At 45.3% G+C, this 18462-nt stretch overlaps 1 protein-coding gene and 1 long non-coding RNA gene across 6 annotated transcripts in view; one reads left to right on the top strand and one right to left on the bottom strand.

Annotated features, from left to right (window-relative positions):
• Positions 1 to 594: 594 nt before the first annotated feature.
• The window catches only part of ABLIM3 (actin binding LIM protein family member 3), a 131270-nt gene continuing 113402 nt past the window's right edge, over positions 595 to 18462 (bottom strand). For all 5 annotated transcript variants that reach the window (XM_043465022.1, XM_043465021.1, XM_043465024.1 and 2 more), the window contains 7 exons: positions 12161 to 12308; positions 10975 to 11004; positions 10336 to 10394; positions 8576 to 8636; positions 7918 to 7925; positions 7356 to 7436; positions 595 to 2816 (listed from right to left, as the gene is read on the bottom strand). In XM_043465022.1, the coding sequence (XP_043320957.1) occupies positions 2703 to 2816; positions 7356 to 7436; positions 7918 to 7925; positions 8576 to 8636; positions 10336 to 10394; positions 10975 to 11004; positions 12161 to 12308 (501 nt within the window). In that variant the 3' untranslated portion in view covers positions 595 to 2702. The remainder of the gene's footprint in view (positions 2817 to 7355; positions 7437 to 7917; positions 7926 to 8575; positions 8637 to 10335; positions 10395 to 10974; positions 11005 to 12160; positions 12309 to 18462) is intronic.
• LOC122439733 lies at positions 9454 to 13607 on the top strand. The gene is made up of 5 exons (XR_006268983.1): positions 9454 to 9570; positions 9694 to 9771; positions 9883 to 9961; positions 12887 to 12964; positions 13513 to 13607. It is a non-coding gene; the product is annotated as an uncharacterized LOC122439733 (long non-coding RNA).

Genomic DNA, 18462 nt, shown 5'->3' on the forward strand with positions numbered 1-18462 from the left:
CAGCTCCCTGTCTGTGCTGGTGGACTTCCCAGCTGGCAAAGGCAGTTTTCAGGGTGAGAGAACCTTTCCTCTTTCATAACTATCCCCCAGGGGTGCTGACCCCTTCCTGATGCCTTATTTTTCTTTTTTGTCCTACCTGGTTGTATGGAGATCTTTCTTGCAGCTTTGGTTGTATAAGAGCTCTTCTGCCAGTTTTCAGTCGGTTTCCTTTGAGAACTGTTCAACATTTAGATGTATTTTTGATGCATATGTTTAGGAAAGTAAACTTCATGTTCCACTCTTGATCTCCTCTTATGTTTGTCAGTAACTGCAACACTGATTCAGATGAGGTCAAGTGTAGAAGTGGGTGGTTTCTGGCTTACTGAGGATGAGAACTCTGATACCGTGCTTCTCCATCTCTAGGTTCACTACCTTTTGGAAATTGTCAGCTCACCTGGGTCTTACTGCCATTATTTTTTTTTATCATAGAACCTATTTATTATTGCAACATCCTCTTCCATCCTCTAGGGCCCTGCATTCTGCAGGAAACAGTTTGGGTAATGCTTACCTGGTCAGCCTTTCTTATCAAAGGAGAAATTGAGTCCAAGAGAGGGCTTCTCTCTGATAGTTTTATTTTGAAAAATGTGCATGGTTCAGCCTCTCCCCATGTCACTCATTTCCACTCACATGAGAAACAACAGAAGGACACAAGTCTGGGTTGAAATTATGTGCATTTATGGGAAACAAAGATATTCAACAACAATAACAAAAGCCCTTCAATCTCTCCAAGTTCTCAACCAGTGATAATGAGGCAGTTTCAATGATTGTGTCTGGCTGGGGACTTTTCTAAAAGGGTCAGGACAGTTGAAAGACATTGGCCAAAAAGAGAAGATGCAGAAAGGGTGAACATTTTAAATGAGAGTATATTAGACCTCCCTTCTGGCCCTTCATCCTATCACCCTTTCAGGTTACAGTCTCCTTCCAGTTTACAGAGATCCTTCCTGAACTTTGCTCAGATGCAGTCTCTTCCAGAAAGCTGTCCTTGGTCTGCACCAGCTGCATATGCTTTCTTAGTAAAGTCACACACACTTTCTCATACTGTCTCCTATCACTTTCTGCCTCACATCTGTCGTGTTTGAGTACATGCCTTATGACACCCATTTTTAGTAGGCATGCCCCTGAGATTGGGCCCCAGGTTGATCATTCTAGTATTCCCATTGCCCTACCACATTAAGTGCTCAGTATACAGCAGGTGCTCAGCATCAGCAGGTGCTCAGTGAGGGTCTGTTGAGTTGAAGTCAGTTCTGCACTTGCCACAACACATAACCTCTTGAGAGTCGTAACTGTCATTTCCACTTCTTCATCCTTCCTCCATGGTCTGACTCAAGCCACCTCCAGGAAGGAACAGACCTCACCATCACCAACTCATGGTTGCAGATTTGGGGAGGGGAGGAGAGATGGTTAAGCTTTCACCCCTGTTCCAGAAGGCAAGGAGGCAGGAAAGGCAGCCACTGGGGAAATCAGGATGACTGTGAGCGATGCTGGCCAGTGCTCCATTTTGGAATCTCATAAGCAGTCATTCTTCAAAAGTTTCCCCCATGAAGCGTGGCCAACTTTGCAGTGGGAGCCAAGGACTGGTGGGGGTGTGGTTGGGCTGCTTACCAACCCAGAGACCAGACAACATAGGCCAGGAAGCTTTCTTTAGGACCTGGTCTGTATTACCTTTGGAGGTGTGTGTTAGAGGTTGTCTGTCTAGTTTTTCGGTTGGAGCCGTGGTGGGAACATTAGCCCTGTGGCGAGTTGTCAGGCACATAGATTGTAGTAAGGCTGAAAAATACAGGCTGCGAAAATGGGCCTCTCCTCCTAAGGGGGAAGGGTCAGGAGATTCTGGGAGCAATGAGGGAGGGTCCCAAGGGGTTCTGCAGCCCCAGCACTAACAGGTGTCCTGCTCTGTCTCCTGCTCCCGGCTCCCACTTCCTCCCTCTGGTTCTTCACGTAGGGGCCAGGCACGGGGCCATGGGAAGTAATGATGCAGAAAAGGGAAGTGCTTTTTCTTTTCCTACCATGAGTCATAGATTTGGACTAGAGAGAGGTGAGGATCAAGGATAGGAGGAGGATTGAAGAGGCGAGGAGAGGCCAAGGCCCTATCCACTTCTGTTTATTTCTGTAACGAATAGACGTGAAACCCACATTTCTAGCTGCATCACCCCCAGACAGCACTGAGGTCCTAGTGGGGGTGATAAGAAAATTCTTCAGGGCTCTCAAAGGTGTTCAGTGACTTGGGGAGAACACTGTGGATCCTCCTTGAGAAGGGCCCCTCTGGGGCCAGTGAAGTGTGAAAACTGCACGGTCAGCATCCTCCCTGGAGGTTGGGGGAAAGAGCCGAGAAGCAGAGAGAAGAAAGACTCCTTCAGGCACCTCTTTTAGGAAAGAGAGTTGGACCTTGGGGGACTCAAGTCAGGACAGATGTTTCAGTATAAAAAGGCTCCCCAGTAAAAGGATGGGAGTCCCCGCAAATTCCTTCCCAAACCCCATTGCACTTAAAAAAGAGAAAGTAAGGAGCATAAAAATATCTTGATGATGTGGGCTTGCCTGACGATACAGAAAAGCAAGTCTCACAGCAGGCAGTGTGTCCCATTACACAAGAGGATTATACCGAGCTTCAGTATAGAGATTTTACATATATCTTTATATAAATGCATATATATTTATAGAGCCTCTGCCTAGAACAGCCGGGCTTGCTTCTTGAGTTCATTCCTCTTCCAGAGGGCCAGCCGGTCAAACTCGGAGATGGTCATGCCAAAGACCTGGTAGAACTCTTCCTGGGACAGATGGCGCTGGAAGAAGAGGGGAGGAGACAAGAGAGGGAACAACTTGAGGATGTGAGAGGCAGGTGGAGGCAGGAGTGGTTCCTGTACGTTTCCTCTGGTTTGGCTGTGCCTGGTGCAGTGTCTGACCCACGGAGGGTGTGTGATGAGTATCTGTCGAGTGGATGACTGTGTGAATGAGTGTTTCCTGGGAGGGACCTCTGTAGTTGATCTGGCTGGAGAAGCTTCCTCTACCCAAGACTGGGACTTCCACTTCACCTGAGTGCCTCTCGGTTGGCCTTGCCTTTCTGCATCCCTGCTCCATGCATTGTGTCCAGGAGTGTGTATGGAGTAATGTTACTGCTGTCTAGTTACTGATGTCTACTTTGGACAAAAAAGGAGGCATGTCCAAGATTTTAGGGTGTATTTACTCTTAGTAATAAGTTTACAAAAAAAATCTGGAAGAAAAAAAAAATCTGGAAGGTTTTTCCTTAGGTCAGTGGAAAAAAAAATTCCTCTCCTGATTTCTCCATACCATACTCTTTGTTATATGAAAACAAGTATGCCACATAATGAAACATTGTTTTTCATGTCTCAGTGGATTTTTTAACCCCTTTCTGCCTGTCCTCTCTCCTGCCCTTTCCTGTCCCTTCTGAGCAGAGTTGAAAGTTGATACAACTTTTATTTCTAAGCTTTGAGTTAGAAATATATGGCACTTAAAATGTGGCAAAATGTAAACAGTTGGTGAAGGATAAATGGATCCTTATTTTGCTATTCTTGAAACTCTTCTGGAGGTTGAGGTCTGAAATTTTATTTTTTAAATAAAATTTATGGTTTTGTTTAGAGAGAGAATTAGATGGCCTATATCCTGCCTGAAAGCTTACTGCATTCACTTGCTCTTGTTACCAGTTATATTAGCTCATCAGGTATTGAAGGAAATTGAATGAGACTTATGTGTACAGCCACATAACAGTTAGCCAGTTCTCTGACTTATTGTCACTTTTTGCCACATTTCCAAAACTTTCTTTAGGTAAAGGTAACTTTGATACTTTTGTTAGGTATTGTTGGTTAGATATCATACTTTGTTAGATATCACTGGTTATATATCTGAGTTGATTTTTTTGGTACTTAGTATTTAATACTACCACCAGTTACCTATATTGCATTTGTATCATGCTCATATGTACGTTCACCCTTATTTTTCTCCTTTAATTCTTCCGACCACTCTGAAAACCAGGAATTATTTCTACCCAATTGAAACGTGAGAAAAGCAAAAGTCAGAGAATTAAAGTGACTTGCCCAGGGGGGAGGGGAGACCACTAGGTAGGTAGCAGAACTGAGTGAGTCTAGGGCTCCTGATTCCCAATGCACAGTACACACGCATGTCCCTCACCCAGATTCAATGACTATCAGAATCATATTTTCTTCTTTTTCCTCTCCTTAAGTGTCTTAACTCTAGACACTGTCACTTCATTCCTACATAGAGCAGTTGGCATCTCAAAGCATACTGGGTATTTATTTTCTTACATAACCACAATAGCATGGGCAAGAAAAAATGACAATTCCACAGAATTACCTAATGCTTGTCCACAATAAAATTTCGCTAATGGTCTCAAAAGTATCTTTTTAGAGCTGGTTTGTTTGAATGAGGATTCAGACGGCACCCACACGTCACATTCGGTTGTGAGACTCCTTCAGACCCCACCAGTCTAGACAGTGCCCCTCTTCTTTTGTTCATCCCTGTTGATTCGCCCCGATCTGTTTTACTTTCACTCAAGTGCTGAAAATATGTGGATATGAGAACACTCTCTACCCCTTCCATAGTAAAGCCCGAGGGGACCTGTAATTTAGTCTAATTTTTTCTTTTTCTGTTGTTGGAAAGTGATGGTTACTATTGATTCTCTAGCTGGCTTTCGCCACTGTGTTAAAAAAATCTTTTCTTTTTTTTAAAGAAGCCTCAGTATAAAGGACTTAAGCCTAAACTACTCAAGTAGACACTGTAGGACACACTGAGGAATCTGAGGCTTTCTTCTCTCTGTTGAGAGCCACATGGAGTGTCCTTTCTCCTGAGCATTTAATGGCAGCCTGTCCCCTTGACATCCATCACAGACTTTTATGCATAAAGATTATGTGCACGGGGTTTAGAGCCAGGCAGATACGAGTGTGTGACCTTGGACATGGTACTTTCAACATCACTGAGCCTCGATGCCCTCTTGTGAGAGTGGCAGCATGCTAGTGCCTACCCTCTGGATCCTGTGAGGATGACCGAGATGATGAGGGCCATGCTCTTGGCACAGTGAATCACTGGCACTCTCATTAGTGCAGGGATCTCATCATGTGTCTGTGACACGGTGCGGCCTGGTCTCCATTCCCTTTGATTTCATCCCCTCCTCATCCTCTCTCCTGGGGTCATGTGGCCCCAGCCACACTCACCTCCTGCTGTCCTCCAGCACACCAGGCTCACTCCTGCGTCAGGGCCTTGGCGGTGGCTGTTTCCCTGGCCCAGAATGCACTTCCTTTCTATATAAACATGGTTTATACTTCAAATGTTTGCTCAGATGTCATGTTTTCAATGAGCTCCACTCAGACCTCCCTATTTAAACCTGCAACTCACCTGTCCAGCTCCCAATCCCCCTCACTGTGCTCTCCTTTTACCCCTTCCCCTCAGCCCCATTACCTCCCAACACACTGTATTATTTCCTTATTATTGTATCATTTACTATATGTCTCCTCACATGAGAACACCAGCTCCGAGGAGGCAGGGGTCCTTGTTTTGTCCACGGATAACACTGCAAGCACCTAGAACAGTATCTGGTATATATAATAGGTTTCAATAAATATTTATTGCATGAACAAGTATCTATACTCTGAGCTCCCTGAGGACAGAGGGGTCTCCTCCTTCAGTGCCCGGCCTGAACTGCTGCTGCAGGGTCTCCAGCCCAGGAGTCTCAGCTCAGGCTACGTATCAGACATCCCTGGGAGCCTCTGAAGAACAATGATGCCTGAGCTCCTTCCCCAGATTGCGATTTAATTGGACTTGGGTGGGACCCTGTACTAGTATTTTTAAAAAGCTCCTTAAGTGATTCTGATTCTTAGAGAAGATTGTGTTTTCCTGGGTGTCCAGGAGCAGAGCAGTTGGTCATCCAGGACGAACCAGGCTCGTGAACATTTTCATCCCTAAATGCTGGCTCCTCTGAGCTGCCGAGGGAGCTGTCCCCGTCAGCACTGGCAGACACTTCTGTGGTGAGAATCACCGGCTTCTCTCCCTGCTACCCCAGCCTGCTAGAGCTGGAAGGACTCACAGCATCCTGGCCACCCACACCCTCCTCCTATGGCTTCAACCCTCTATTCTGGGCAGATTCCTTAGCTCTCAGGTCAAGGGTGTCCCAAGAAGTGCCAAGCCTCCTCTCTTACAAGCCTGCATTCAATTCCACAGATATCTGACCCTTCTCCCAGTCCAGGCCCCGTGGTAGATGATAGCTTGTCAGACAGAGGAGATGGATGGCTTGATGATCTGATGCAAAGGAGAAAGGTATTGGGTCTGTGCTCTGGATACAGGGCTGGCAGAGGCTGGAGGAGGAGGTCAGTGACACACCCTGAGGAAGGCTTTGGGGAGGCTCTGGGGCGCAGGCATCACTAGAATGGAGCCCTGAGGAGCGAAGGGGCTGCTGAGACGGAAAGGGTGTTCCAGGGAGAGCCAGGGAGGGAAAGGCCAGGGGGTGCTTCTGGAGCCGGCATAAGCAGGGACTGGAACTCCACGCCCAGTGGACTGGACGGCTCAAGAGCCCAAGGCCATGCTTAGGCCTCATCTGTTCTTTATCGGTGTTGCTCCTCCCTCTCTGTCCATCTGGAGCCGCCCACCCCAAGTCCATCCAGTTCCTCCCTCTGCCTGGAGGCCTGTGTCAGCACAGCTAGCCTCGTGGTCTCCTCCGAGTAAGAGAGCTTTCTACTCAGTACACTGCCGGATTCCATGCCGAGGGCTCTGTGTGTACTGTCTCATGTGTGTCACTTGGCAACTTGAGGGAAACATGACAATCACCCCGTCTCACAGCGGAGACAGCCAAGGTTTGGAGAGGGGCCAGTTCATCACGTGGCCAATCTGTCCACCTAGGGATGGCAGCATCAGGGTTGGAACCTAGGGAGTCCTGCTCGAGACTTGCTTATATGTTTGTCCTCTGCAGAGAACTGTCCCCATCCTTTCCCACTGCAGGCCCTGGTTTTCTATACAGTCCTGTGTAACACCAGTGCTGTTTTTTCTTAGCACACAGGCTGCAGGACCTTGAAAGGCAGGAACCAAATTCAGCTCTCCTCTTATGTCTGCAAAAGTAACAGCCCAGTTTGGAGACACGCTATAGCTGTGCACCACAGATGCTAACTGAATCAAGAGGCTGCATAGAACAGCAAGGAACAGCCTGGGCTAAGGAAACCAGGTAGGAGTCTCTGCTTTTTCAACCAGCTGTGTGACCCCTATGTCATTTATCCTGTCTGTCCCTCCCAAGCTGGGTTAGACCAGTCAATTTCTGCAATCACTGCAAACCCAGAGGCTCCTGCTCAGTTTTCTGTACCTACCTCTAAACGCGTCCGGTCCACATCCTTGGGCAGTCGGTTTCTCCCTCTTGTGGTCACCAGGAGCAGCTCGTAAGGGTAGATCTGAGGAGACAGGAGGGGGTGTTTGTAGGTTGGGTGAGGGTGGTGGCTGCGATCCCTCTTCTATCCAGGAAGGGCCAGAGATTATCAAGTCTGGAGGAAGCACTGGTGCATCCTCTTTAGGGTTTCCTGATAGCCTCAGGGCACCTTCTGCCAAAGGCAAGGCCCCCAAGTCCTCGGGATGAGGGATGTGTGTGAGAGCAGAAGGGCTCCTGAATGTGAATGTCTCATATTTGTGATTGGCAAGCCTCCAGAAATGTCTCCAAGGCCTGGGGGAACTGTCTGGTTTCAGGAGGCAAGAGATGTAGGGCAGGATTCAGGGAAAGTGCCCAAGGAGGAACCGGAAATGCTAGTCCTGAGAGGACCCTTGGGGTTACTTGTTGATGTTCCCTTCTTTACATAGACAGTGCTGTCATCTTCCTGCTCGTCCCCAGTGTAGCAACTTGCAGGGTCCCAGAGACCTGCAGGGTCTATGTATCTTTACCTTGTACTCTGCAGAGAGAAGAGAGACACACAAGTAGAAACCGTCAGTGTTGGCTTTGAATCCCTACACTGACTTCTGTTATAGAGACTCTGTCCTTATTGAATTCATCCCAAATCAAGGCTGGTTTGAATACAATGGAGAAAGGGGTTGGGCTGATCCAGCGATAGGTTTTTAGTGATATTTAGAATAGAAATAAGAAGAGTCTGGGGGCCATGAAGCACATGGGTAAAGTCGTTCATCTTCCAGGGGGATTCCTCCAGGGTTTGATGTGGACCTGCCTGAGCCTGCTTACTGGAGCCAGATGAGGCTGGTGGAAGAGCATCACAGTGTGAGGCTCATGGAATTTTTTCTGGGAACAATGTGTCTGGTTCTGAGTGTTTCCCTCTACCCGGGGGGCTGGCAGGCAACTGCAGCTCAGCAGTACTGGGAGAAAAGCAAGCACTCTGCGATGGCTCTGGGAATGCAGATGGGACAAAAGGACTGGAGATCACCCAAGGCCAGGGACCTGAGAGGATGAGGGGGGAGGGCGGGAAGTGAAAGGGAACTCGGGGTTTAGATAGAGCCCAGGGTGGGGCCATAATCGTTTGTCAAATGGGCAGCTGTGAGCAGTGCATTATAACGAGGTCCTTGTGAAGTCCCAGGAGAGGCCCACACTCACCTCGCATGCCCCAGTTGACGGCGTTCATGCTGTCATAGTGGAATAGGTCTGCGCTGGGTGTCTGCAGGGGAGACAGAAGCAGGGCTGGCCTGAGGTGGGCTCACCTCTGCCTCACTTAAGTCCTCACCCATCTCCAGAAAGTGGACTGGAGCTGATGGGACTCAGCGCTGTCTCAGAAGCCTCAGTCTCAAGTTGGGATGATTTAATTTGCTGCCGTGTGCCTAGGCCTGGCACATAGTAGGCACTCCGTAAATAGTCATATGTTGGTGAACTGCAGCATAGGCTTTTTTTCATTACTCAAGTATCATTTTTTCTATGAGAGCTACCCTAACAGCTCTATCTAAAATTACAAGTCGCCCCTTCCCCAACTCGCCACCCCTCTTGTCCTGCTCAACTTCCCCCTTTTTTTCCATAGCACTGACTACCTTCCAAGTAGTGTATAAGGTGATTTGTATACTATGTAACTCCTATTTGCTTTCTATTTCTCCCTATAAGAATATAAGCTCCAAGGGGCAGGGGTCTTTGTTTGATTTGGTCACTGGTATTCCAAGCACCCAGAGCAATGCCTGGCATACACAAATGGCTTTCAGTATAAACATCTGTTCATGAACAAACGTCCAGGATCTGGGTGTGTTGAGGACAGGGTCTGTCTGTCCCCCACTTGGGAGAGGGGATGGTATTAACACCAGCCATCACTCTACCATGGAGCTCTGATCCCCTTCGTGTGCTTAACCCTAAAATTGTCTCTTACATAATCCAGTCTCCCACTTCTGTCCCTCTGCAGTCTCTTCTCTACACAGGGGGGAGCCCATTAAAAATCTGAGTTGGATGGTGCAGCACACCCACGGGAAACCTTCTGAGTCTTCACCAGCGCTGGGCCCTAATGACACCTGTCTGGCTTCATCTCCACGCTCACTCCATCCCAGCCTCGTTTCCTCTCCACCCAGGGTGGTGCTTGCCACCCTGTTTGGGTGGCTCTTCCTCGTCTTGGACAGGTGAGGTCATCCCTCCCTGCACTCAGGTCTTTGTTTAAACTCACACCTCTCTGACCTTCTCCAAGTACACCTGACTGCTGACTTGAAGTCACACAGGCACTTATGGGTCGTCTGTCTCCCCAGCTAGAATGTGAGCTCCATGGGAGCAGCAAATATGTTCACCGTAGGACCCCCAGCACCCTGAACAGTGCCTGGCACTCGGTAGGTATTCAGTAATGAATGTCTGTCTTAATGTCCCTTCCCTTGCCCCATTCCTTGTCTAGTCACAGAGCCTCTCCTTTTGCCAACAAGACGTTTTTCATTCCCTTTCAGTCCTTAAACCAACTCAGCTTCCATGAAGGTTTTATGCTGTAGGATATCTAAGAGTTCGGAAGGCTCCATGTCACAGCAGGTGAGTTAGTCAGGTCAGGCTGTGGGGGCAGCTGGCCTGAGCTCGAATCCTGGCTCAGCACTTACTAGGAATGAGAGCTCAAGCAGGTCACTGCACCTGTCTGTACCTCCATTTCTTCATCCACAAAATAGGTTATTAAAAATAGTAACTACCTTGCAGGGTTATAGTAAGTGAGTGCTTGTAAAGTGCTCAGCATGGAGTAATTGTGCCATAAATACTAGGTGCTCCCAGCCCTCCCATGGGGGCTCTTTTGTCAATGCACCTCTAGCCCCAAAGCCTCTGTCCAGGTTTCACCCGTTAGTCATCACCCACGAGTGGATGCAGGAATTGTGAACTGCTTGGGGATAATGTCCCCAGTGCATCTTCTTACTTACCCTGTGCAGCCCGTTTCTTCTGTAGGCAGGCAGGGAGGCAGATTTAGAGATGAGCGGGTCTGAAAAGGAGCCAAGACAATTACCAGAAGTCCCAAGCCAGGGTTTCCTCTCCCTGAGGTCATCTGGGCAAATGGCCAACGTTACTCCCCGCTTTCATGGGAAGGGGCATGGATAGGGGCCACCAGCTCCTTCCACTGCTCTCCAGGCTTACAACTAACCATCTCAGGGGTGCCTCACCCTGGCAGAATTCAAGGACCATCCAGAGTACCCACTCACAGAGTCTTATGGCCTTAACTGCTCACATTTACACTCCTGTGATGGACCCATGTGTCCTGGCCACATGGTGGCTCTGAACAAAGGCCCTGGGATTGGAGTCAAGCTCAGAACTCAGAGAGGCAGGCTCCCACATGGGTGGAAGCCATTATTTCTCTCTGGGAGCCGTTGGGCACTGCAGCCCTGGTTCCAGAACCAAAGATTAAGGCCCACCATCTGACAAACACACGGGGTGGACTATGTCAGATGAGGACTGTGCTGGAACATCCATGCTGTATACTCATCACAGCTCAGGGGGACCTCAGCTGACTCAGCTCTGGCCCTCACAGAACATGATGGTCTGAAGGTAGGGTGGGCAGAACGTACCGCTGTCGGCCAGGTAGTGGGACCGAGGGGCTGCAAGAGAGAGAAGTTGGAGATCAGTGCTCATGTTGACAGACAGAAATAGCTCTCGTTCCTGGGCCACCCTGACTGGCGGGGAGGAGGGGCGTCTTCAGTACCTGCTCCCACTGGTCAGTTTCTAGTTGTTGCACCTGCACCCAGTCCTCCCTCCTCGGTCCAGCCATGTAGCCCAGTGCAGGTGCTCTGTGATAATATGTTGCACAGCTGCCATTGAGTGGAGCTAAATTTTGAGCAGCACTGCTAGAAAGTACAGAGCCCAGAGCCAGGGGTTGAAAACAGTGCCCCTCAGTGGTCAAATAGGGCAACAGCTCATCGGTTCATCCAGGCTCTGCCATTAATAGATACCCAGCTTCAGATAAGTAAATCATGCTTCTCTGTAAGATAGGGAAGGACAGTGTCTCTTTTATAGGGTTCTTGTGAAAGATGTAGGGCACAATACAGTAAATATCAGTACAGTGCCTGACAGACACAAACCCTCAATAAAACTGGCTTTATCATCATCATCACTACCACTGTCATCTTTGATCTCACCTGGAGTCAAGGTGCAGTACATACAGCAAAGAGGGGAAAAAGCTTATGGCCCGAGTCACTCTGTGTTGGGTCTGACTTTGGTCAAGAGGTCTCTCCTCTGTGAAGTGGGTGGTAATAATCCCTCTACGTTCTGGGTCTTTGTGAGGACCAGGGATGTAGTGTATCTGCAAATGCCCAGCACACTGGATTATAATAATTGGTACCTTTGTTTATCCATCAGGTATTGACCTGAGATAGGATTTCCTGGCAGGACTGAATCCCACAGGGGTTAAGTAAGAGATGAGGCAGGCAGAGTTATGTGTGGGTCCAGGAACAGGTAGGACTTTACACTGAGAGCCTCTCAGGGCAAAATGCTTGGATGGGAGGCTCACTACCTCAAGAGTCAGCCCTGTTTATCTTCAGACTATTAGAAGAGTTTTTTCTTTACATGGCACCTGACTGGAAGTCACAGCTTCAGATTGACCCAAAGAGGCAGAAGTGCCTCCTCAGGTCGGAGCATGGTCTTTAGTCTGTATTCTAGACCCTGGTGAGGCTGTGTAGGAGGTTAGATTCACTTAGGGGAGAACTGATGGGGAAGAAAGTGCTCCCCCCTACCAGCAGGCTCTGGGGCAGTGCTTACAGCCATTTAGGGACACATCGTAGCCAGCTGTGTGCAGGGCCTCCCGGCTGCTGGTGGAGCTCCGGGGCGGGGTCCAGGGGTCTGCATAGGAACTGGACCTGGCCTTCATCTCTTCCTTCAGAATTAGTCTGCCGATTCCACTCTGGAGCTGGGGGTGGGAGAGGAGGAAGATGAAGTTAGAAGGAAACAAAGAACACTGAGCTGAAACAGGCTTGGGGAAAGGCTGAGGGACCAGACTCTAGCCTCTCATATTTTTTGCCTTCCCAGTGTCCCTCTACTTTCGTAGCATCCATGTTTTCTTTTGGGGGACTTCATTTCTCTTCCACAAGGAGTCCTGTGGTCAGAGTGGGGCCCTGGTGGTGGGCACAGAAATAAGACCTGGCCAACAACAGCACTGTTGTCCACAATGATTGTGGACAATCACTGTCCACAGTGATTGGTTCAGCGATGGACAGATGGCTCTAGCTAGGTGAGGGAGAGCCTTCCTGGGACTCTTGGAGTTGCTGGCACCCATCTTTTTAGAAGAGACATTTTTGGGGGGGTGAAAGTCACATAACATAAAATTAACCATTTTAAAGTGACCACACAGTACAGTGAGTGGCATTTAGTATATTCCCGCTACTGTACAGCCACAACCTCCACCTGTTTCCACATCATTTTTATCACCCCAAAAGAAGACCCTCTACTGATAAAACGATCACTCTCTTTTTCCCCCTTTCTTTCTAGGCCTTGATAATCACCAATCTCTGTTCTGTCTCTGTGGATTTGCCTCTTCTGGATATTCCATATAAATGGAATCGTACAGTATGTGGGCTTTTGTGTCTGACTTCTCTCACAAAGCATAGTGCTTGCAGAGTTCATATACACTGTACCATGGATCAGCACGTCATTCTTTTTTTAGCTGATCCTCTGTCACATGGATATGCCACGTTTTGTTTATTCATTCATGAGTTGGTGAACATTTGGGCTGCTTCCGCCTCTTGTTTATTTTGAGTGGTACTGCCATGACCTGGGTGTATGTTATTGAGTACCAGTTTTCAGTTCTTCTGGGTATATACCTAGGGATGGAATTGATGGGTCTGTGAACAAAGAATATCTCCTGCCAAATCAATAAACGATGTTGCAGCCAGTGCCCCCCATCCTATGGTGCACCCTGAGGGAATTCAGAAGGGAGTAAAACAGGATACTGGCCCTAGAGAGTTAAGGTGCATATCAAATGAATCATTTCAATGAGCCCAGACTGTTGCATCTTCCCATACATAGAAAGGGGCTAAATTCATTAACTTGAGATGTTTGTTTTTTCCTTAATTATAATCTTTTGATGTTTGACTATTTTTTGTCTTGTTTTACAGAAACTCCTTTATCTCCTGGTTCCTCCCTTACCTCTTCAGAACTGTGCCTCAGAGCTATCTGAGAGCTTAGGTCCTTAGTGTCTGCTGAATAAAACATAATCCTCAACTTTTCAGATGTGTGTGTTTTTTTTTTTTTTAATCAAAAGTTTTGACGGCCACAAAGGGACCCAGAGCAGACTTTTCTCCTCTGCCTGAACTATAAAGGCTCCAGAGCCTAGGTGACAGCAGAGGATTCTTGGGCCTGTCTGCCTTCTCAGAATCCAGATGAATTTGGGTGAGTCTTTCTTGTTACTGGGCTTCCCTTGTGGCTCAGTTGGTAAAGAATCCACCTGCAATGCAGGAGACCTGGGTTTGATCCCTGGGTTGGACAGATCCCCTGGAGAAGGGAAAGGCTACCCACTCCAGTATTCTGGCCTGGAGAATTCCATGGACTGTATAGTCCATGGGGTCTCAAAGAGTCGCACATGACTGAGCGACTTTCACTTCACTCTCCTATTAATGGCTGATGATCCTAAGTTTTATCCAGTGGTATTAAACTCCTCACTGGAAGAGACGTAGGTTATCCTTAAAACTTAGTTTCAAGAAGAGGTACCTGGGTTATCCTCCATCTGAAGACACTGTGAAGATTTTTTGCCCAGTTTAGACACTGAACACATTATCCTCAGTTGAAATACTGAGGAGACTTGGCTCAGTTGTAAGACCCTGAGAAAGGTTGGACAGAGTAATTATATAGAAGACTGGCTTGTCGTTTTTCCTTGAATTGGATGCTTTATAAAGTTTGTAAAAATAAAAGTGAAGATATCTCATGAGAGCTTTCAGCTCAGAAAGAACATCACCTCCTGGCTGGCAATGGCTTTCTCAGGAAACTGAGAAACTTGTGGGAGTGATAGAGGCAAGTCCTCACACCGTGCAGCTGTACCCATAGGGTAACTCATTCTTTTTAATTAAAAACTTGCTTTCCAAGGACATGCAAAAGAGCCAGCCAGTCCATACTCCAAGCACCCACAGTGGTCTCAGGCTAGTGAAGGGAGAAACCAAAACATAAGAGGGCTAAAAAGACTCCAGGCTAAAATCTAGAGGAGTTAAACTCACGTCAGCACATTGGCTCACCACCAGTCATCACTAGTGATTTTATTTCAACAAACTGACCTTGGAATGGGGAATAAAGCTTTCAAAACAAAAAGAATAAGGATGGATAGGTTGCCAGCCTCTAAGACCCCAGTCAGATTTCTGCATGTACAAAACTTATACTCACAAGTACTTGCTTCATTAGAAAGTGAAGTAACTCTCATCCTGAAAATGACTAAGGGGGGGTGATGGTGGGGGGAAGGGCCTCTTCTATTGCATACACAGTTAAATTGGAGGAAGCCATGTTGATAAACACCTTTTCAGAATTCTGACCTTAAAGAAACAAAAGCCCTTCTAGGGAGAACTTGCATTTCTGTCCCTGTGTCTTTGAGATGTAAGTATTCTACCTGATTTTCTTAGGCATTTTGCGTATGTGTCATCAGTGTGGGCTCTATTTACATTTCTGATTTTTAGAAACTTGCAGGAAAAAGACAGTTGCTTTTGATTCTCAAAAAAACTGATCTGCTGTCTAAATATTATATCAGTCTTTTCCACAAACAGCAAGCCCATAGTAATCTGAGCAAGCAAATTTAACTTAATAAAACTGTTATTTATAAACTAAGTTTATATTGTAATACCTGATTCATAACTAAGTTTTTAAGGTGAAGCTAATGTAAATATATACATACATTACACGAGGTGTCTCTACCTCCAGAAAATACTGTCAAAATTAAATTTATAAAAGAACTCTATTTAATTAGCTTAAAAGTAAGTGCTTACAAATTAAATACTTCTAAACAAAATGAAACTGGCCAGAATGAATTTCAGGTTCATCTAGGAAATATTCAATATTAGATTAATATCTGGTATTAAAACTAACTTAAGCTTGCTGGTTTAATCAAGACAGACATCTTTTACTTTTGTACCAAGCTTTACTGAAGGTCAGTAAGTTCATGTTATTTCTGTTGCAGCATTTGTCAGCAAAAAAAAATTGGTATGATGATATTTTTGCAAGTTATAAAGATAAAGGTAAATGAGATCAGAGTTTTCAGGTGAACCCCTTAGGAATAATTATGATTTGGGTTTTTAACTGCTTTTGAACTATGTTATTGGAGAAGATTCTTGAGAGTCCCTTGGACTGCAAGGAGATCAAACCAGTCCATCCTAAAGGAAATCATTGAAATGACTGATGCTGAAGCTGAAACTCTAATATTTTGGCCACCTGATGCAAAGAACTGACTCCTTGGAAAAGACCCTGATGCTGGGAAAGATTGAAGGCAGGAGGAGAAGGGGACAACAGAGGATGAGATGACTGGATGGCATCACCGACTCAACAGACATGAGTTTGAGTAAGCTCCGGGAGTTGGTGATGGACAGGAAGCCTGGCGTGCTGCAGTCCATTGGGTCGCAAAGAGTCGGACATGACTGAGCAGCTGAACTGAACTGATGATTTGGGTGTATTGATTTAAAATAGTTTCTGCAGATTTTTGGTAACTTAAAACTTTAGAGTTTTTCCTATTAATTTAAAAATTTTTCTTTCATATTGGAGTATAGGTGATTTAACATGCTGTGTTAGTTTCAGGTGCATAGATAAATGATTCAATTATACATATAAATATATCCATTCTTTTTCAGATTCTTTTTCCATAAAGGTTATTATAGAATATTGAGTTCCCCGTGCTATACACTAGGTCAAAAGGACAAAAGATTTCAAAAACAAATACAGATCACTTATAGAAAAAGAATCTCACACAACCTGTCAAAAGCAGTATTCCAAGAAAACTTTGTTCTCTTAACAGAGTGGAACCAAATCCAGTCTTGTACCAGCCCACTTCTAATAGTAATATCCAGTTACCTGTATTTGTTTTTGAAATTGTCACTTTGGTTAAGTGAGTAAGTATTGTTTCACAGTGATCTATGATCCTCTTTGGTCAAGTGTTTTGAAACCTTTGTGATATTTTTGACAAATTTCCCAAAGAACAAATTCTAACTGAAGTTATTTGATCCCTAGCTAACTCTGGGATGCTTCAAAGAAATTCTGAGGCATCTCAGAAATGTTATTTGGTATGTTATTAATAAATCAGGGGTCCCCAGCCTCTGGGCCATGGACTGGTACCTTCTGTCAGATCAGTGGTGACCATATTAGAAATAAAGTGCATAATAAATGTAATGTGCTTGAGTCATCCTGAAACCATCCCCCTGTCCATGGAAAAATTATCTTCCAAAGAACCAGTCCCTGGTGCCAAAAAGTTGGGGACGGCTGTGTTAAATTACTTGAGAAGCACTGTCAAGTTTATATTGTATGGGTAAACATCATTAATATAGATATTCCAAGATTTACATGGAATTACTGAAAATCTGATATGTCCTACTGTAAAGTTATAAGTCATAATTCTAGTTATCTTAAAATGTTCTATATCACAGAAATATCCAAGATTCTTGTCAGTTATAATAAGTCAGATCTTTAACCTTGCCATTTTAAGTCTTGTTGTTTATAGACAATCACTGTTTTACTCTGACACTTCTATAAAATGAAAATCTTAAAAAAGATTCATTAAAAATGACTTTTGATAAGCATAAGTTTCTGATACCTTTTAGCTCATACTCCTGAACTGGGTAAGAAATTTAAAAATGAATGGAAAACCTGACAACTTCATCTAGATCAACAGGAATTAATTACATGGGACTGAATGAATTGATAAATATGATTTATAACTTTATGACTTTTTCTGATATATACTGATTTTTAATTTCTGTTTTACAGAAAAACTTTCCTCTTACACTATCACCTATAGCAAGTTGATAAAGTTAAGTATACCTTTGTAAACAGAGATGAAACATTTACCTTTGTTTCTCTACCTGATCCTTCCAGAATTTGGCTTTTCCAGCTGGATTCCCTGTGGACTCTGATGACTTATTTTGACCAGATTACAACTAGTTATACTAATTACTCTTTTAGTGTGTTCTCTCTTGTTTTCAAATTATTTATACTTTGTGCCTCTCTCTGCTGCACTATCAGTTTATTAATGTTACCAGCTGTATTGCTTATATTCTGTCTGTTTTATAAGATTGTTGTCTCTTACATTACCAATCAAGCCTCCAACAAATTTAATATTATCTCAAGGCATTTGATCATATACATAACTCTACATAGAATAATTGTAATAGAGCAACTCTAGATATGGGAAGAAGGAACAAAGGAAAACATTTCCTGGATCATAACAGACTAGTAAGACACATGACCCAGAGACTTTTAGATTATCAACAGGGCCTAATCCAAGAAAAATCAGCACATTCAGTGGCCTGTCAACAGAATCTTTACCTGATCTAGGAATGCACCTTCCTGGCACCAAGGGACAAAATCGGTCATGCACTGCCTCCAAAATTGGTCGAATTTATTACCAGGAGGAAGCACCGTGAGCAAAGAATGTCACCTGCCATATCAATAAACAAAGGATGTTGCTGCCACCAACCTCTGTGGCTACTCTTAGTGGTATACCCTGAGGGGATTCAGGATGGAGAAAAACAGGATACTGACCTTAGATAGTTAAGGTGCAAATTAAGGAGTGATTTCAGTGAGCCCAGTCCCTTGCATCTTCCCATACATAGAAAAGGGCTTAAATTTATTACCTGGAGATGTCTATCTTTTCTTTAGTCAGCAGCAATCTTTTGATGTTCAACTTCCTGATTTTTTTTTTTTTTTGCAAAAACTATATATCCTGGCTCCTCCCTTACCTTTTTGGAACACTTTCTCAGAGCTATCTGAGAGGCTGAACCCTGGGCTTAGGTCCTGAGTATATCTGCTGAATAAAACATAATTCTCACCTTTTAGGTGGTGTGTGTGTGTTTTCCGTCGACAGTTCCTGTTGTAATTCTACCTGG

The sequence above is a fragment of the Cervus canadensis genome, chromosome 4 (genome assembly GCF_019320065.1).
Source record: "Cervus canadensis isolate Bull #8, Minnesota chromosome 4, ASM1932006v1, whole genome shotgun sequence".
Lineage (NCBI taxonomy): Eukaryota > Metazoa > Chordata > Mammalia > Artiodactyla > Cervidae > Cervus > Cervus canadensis.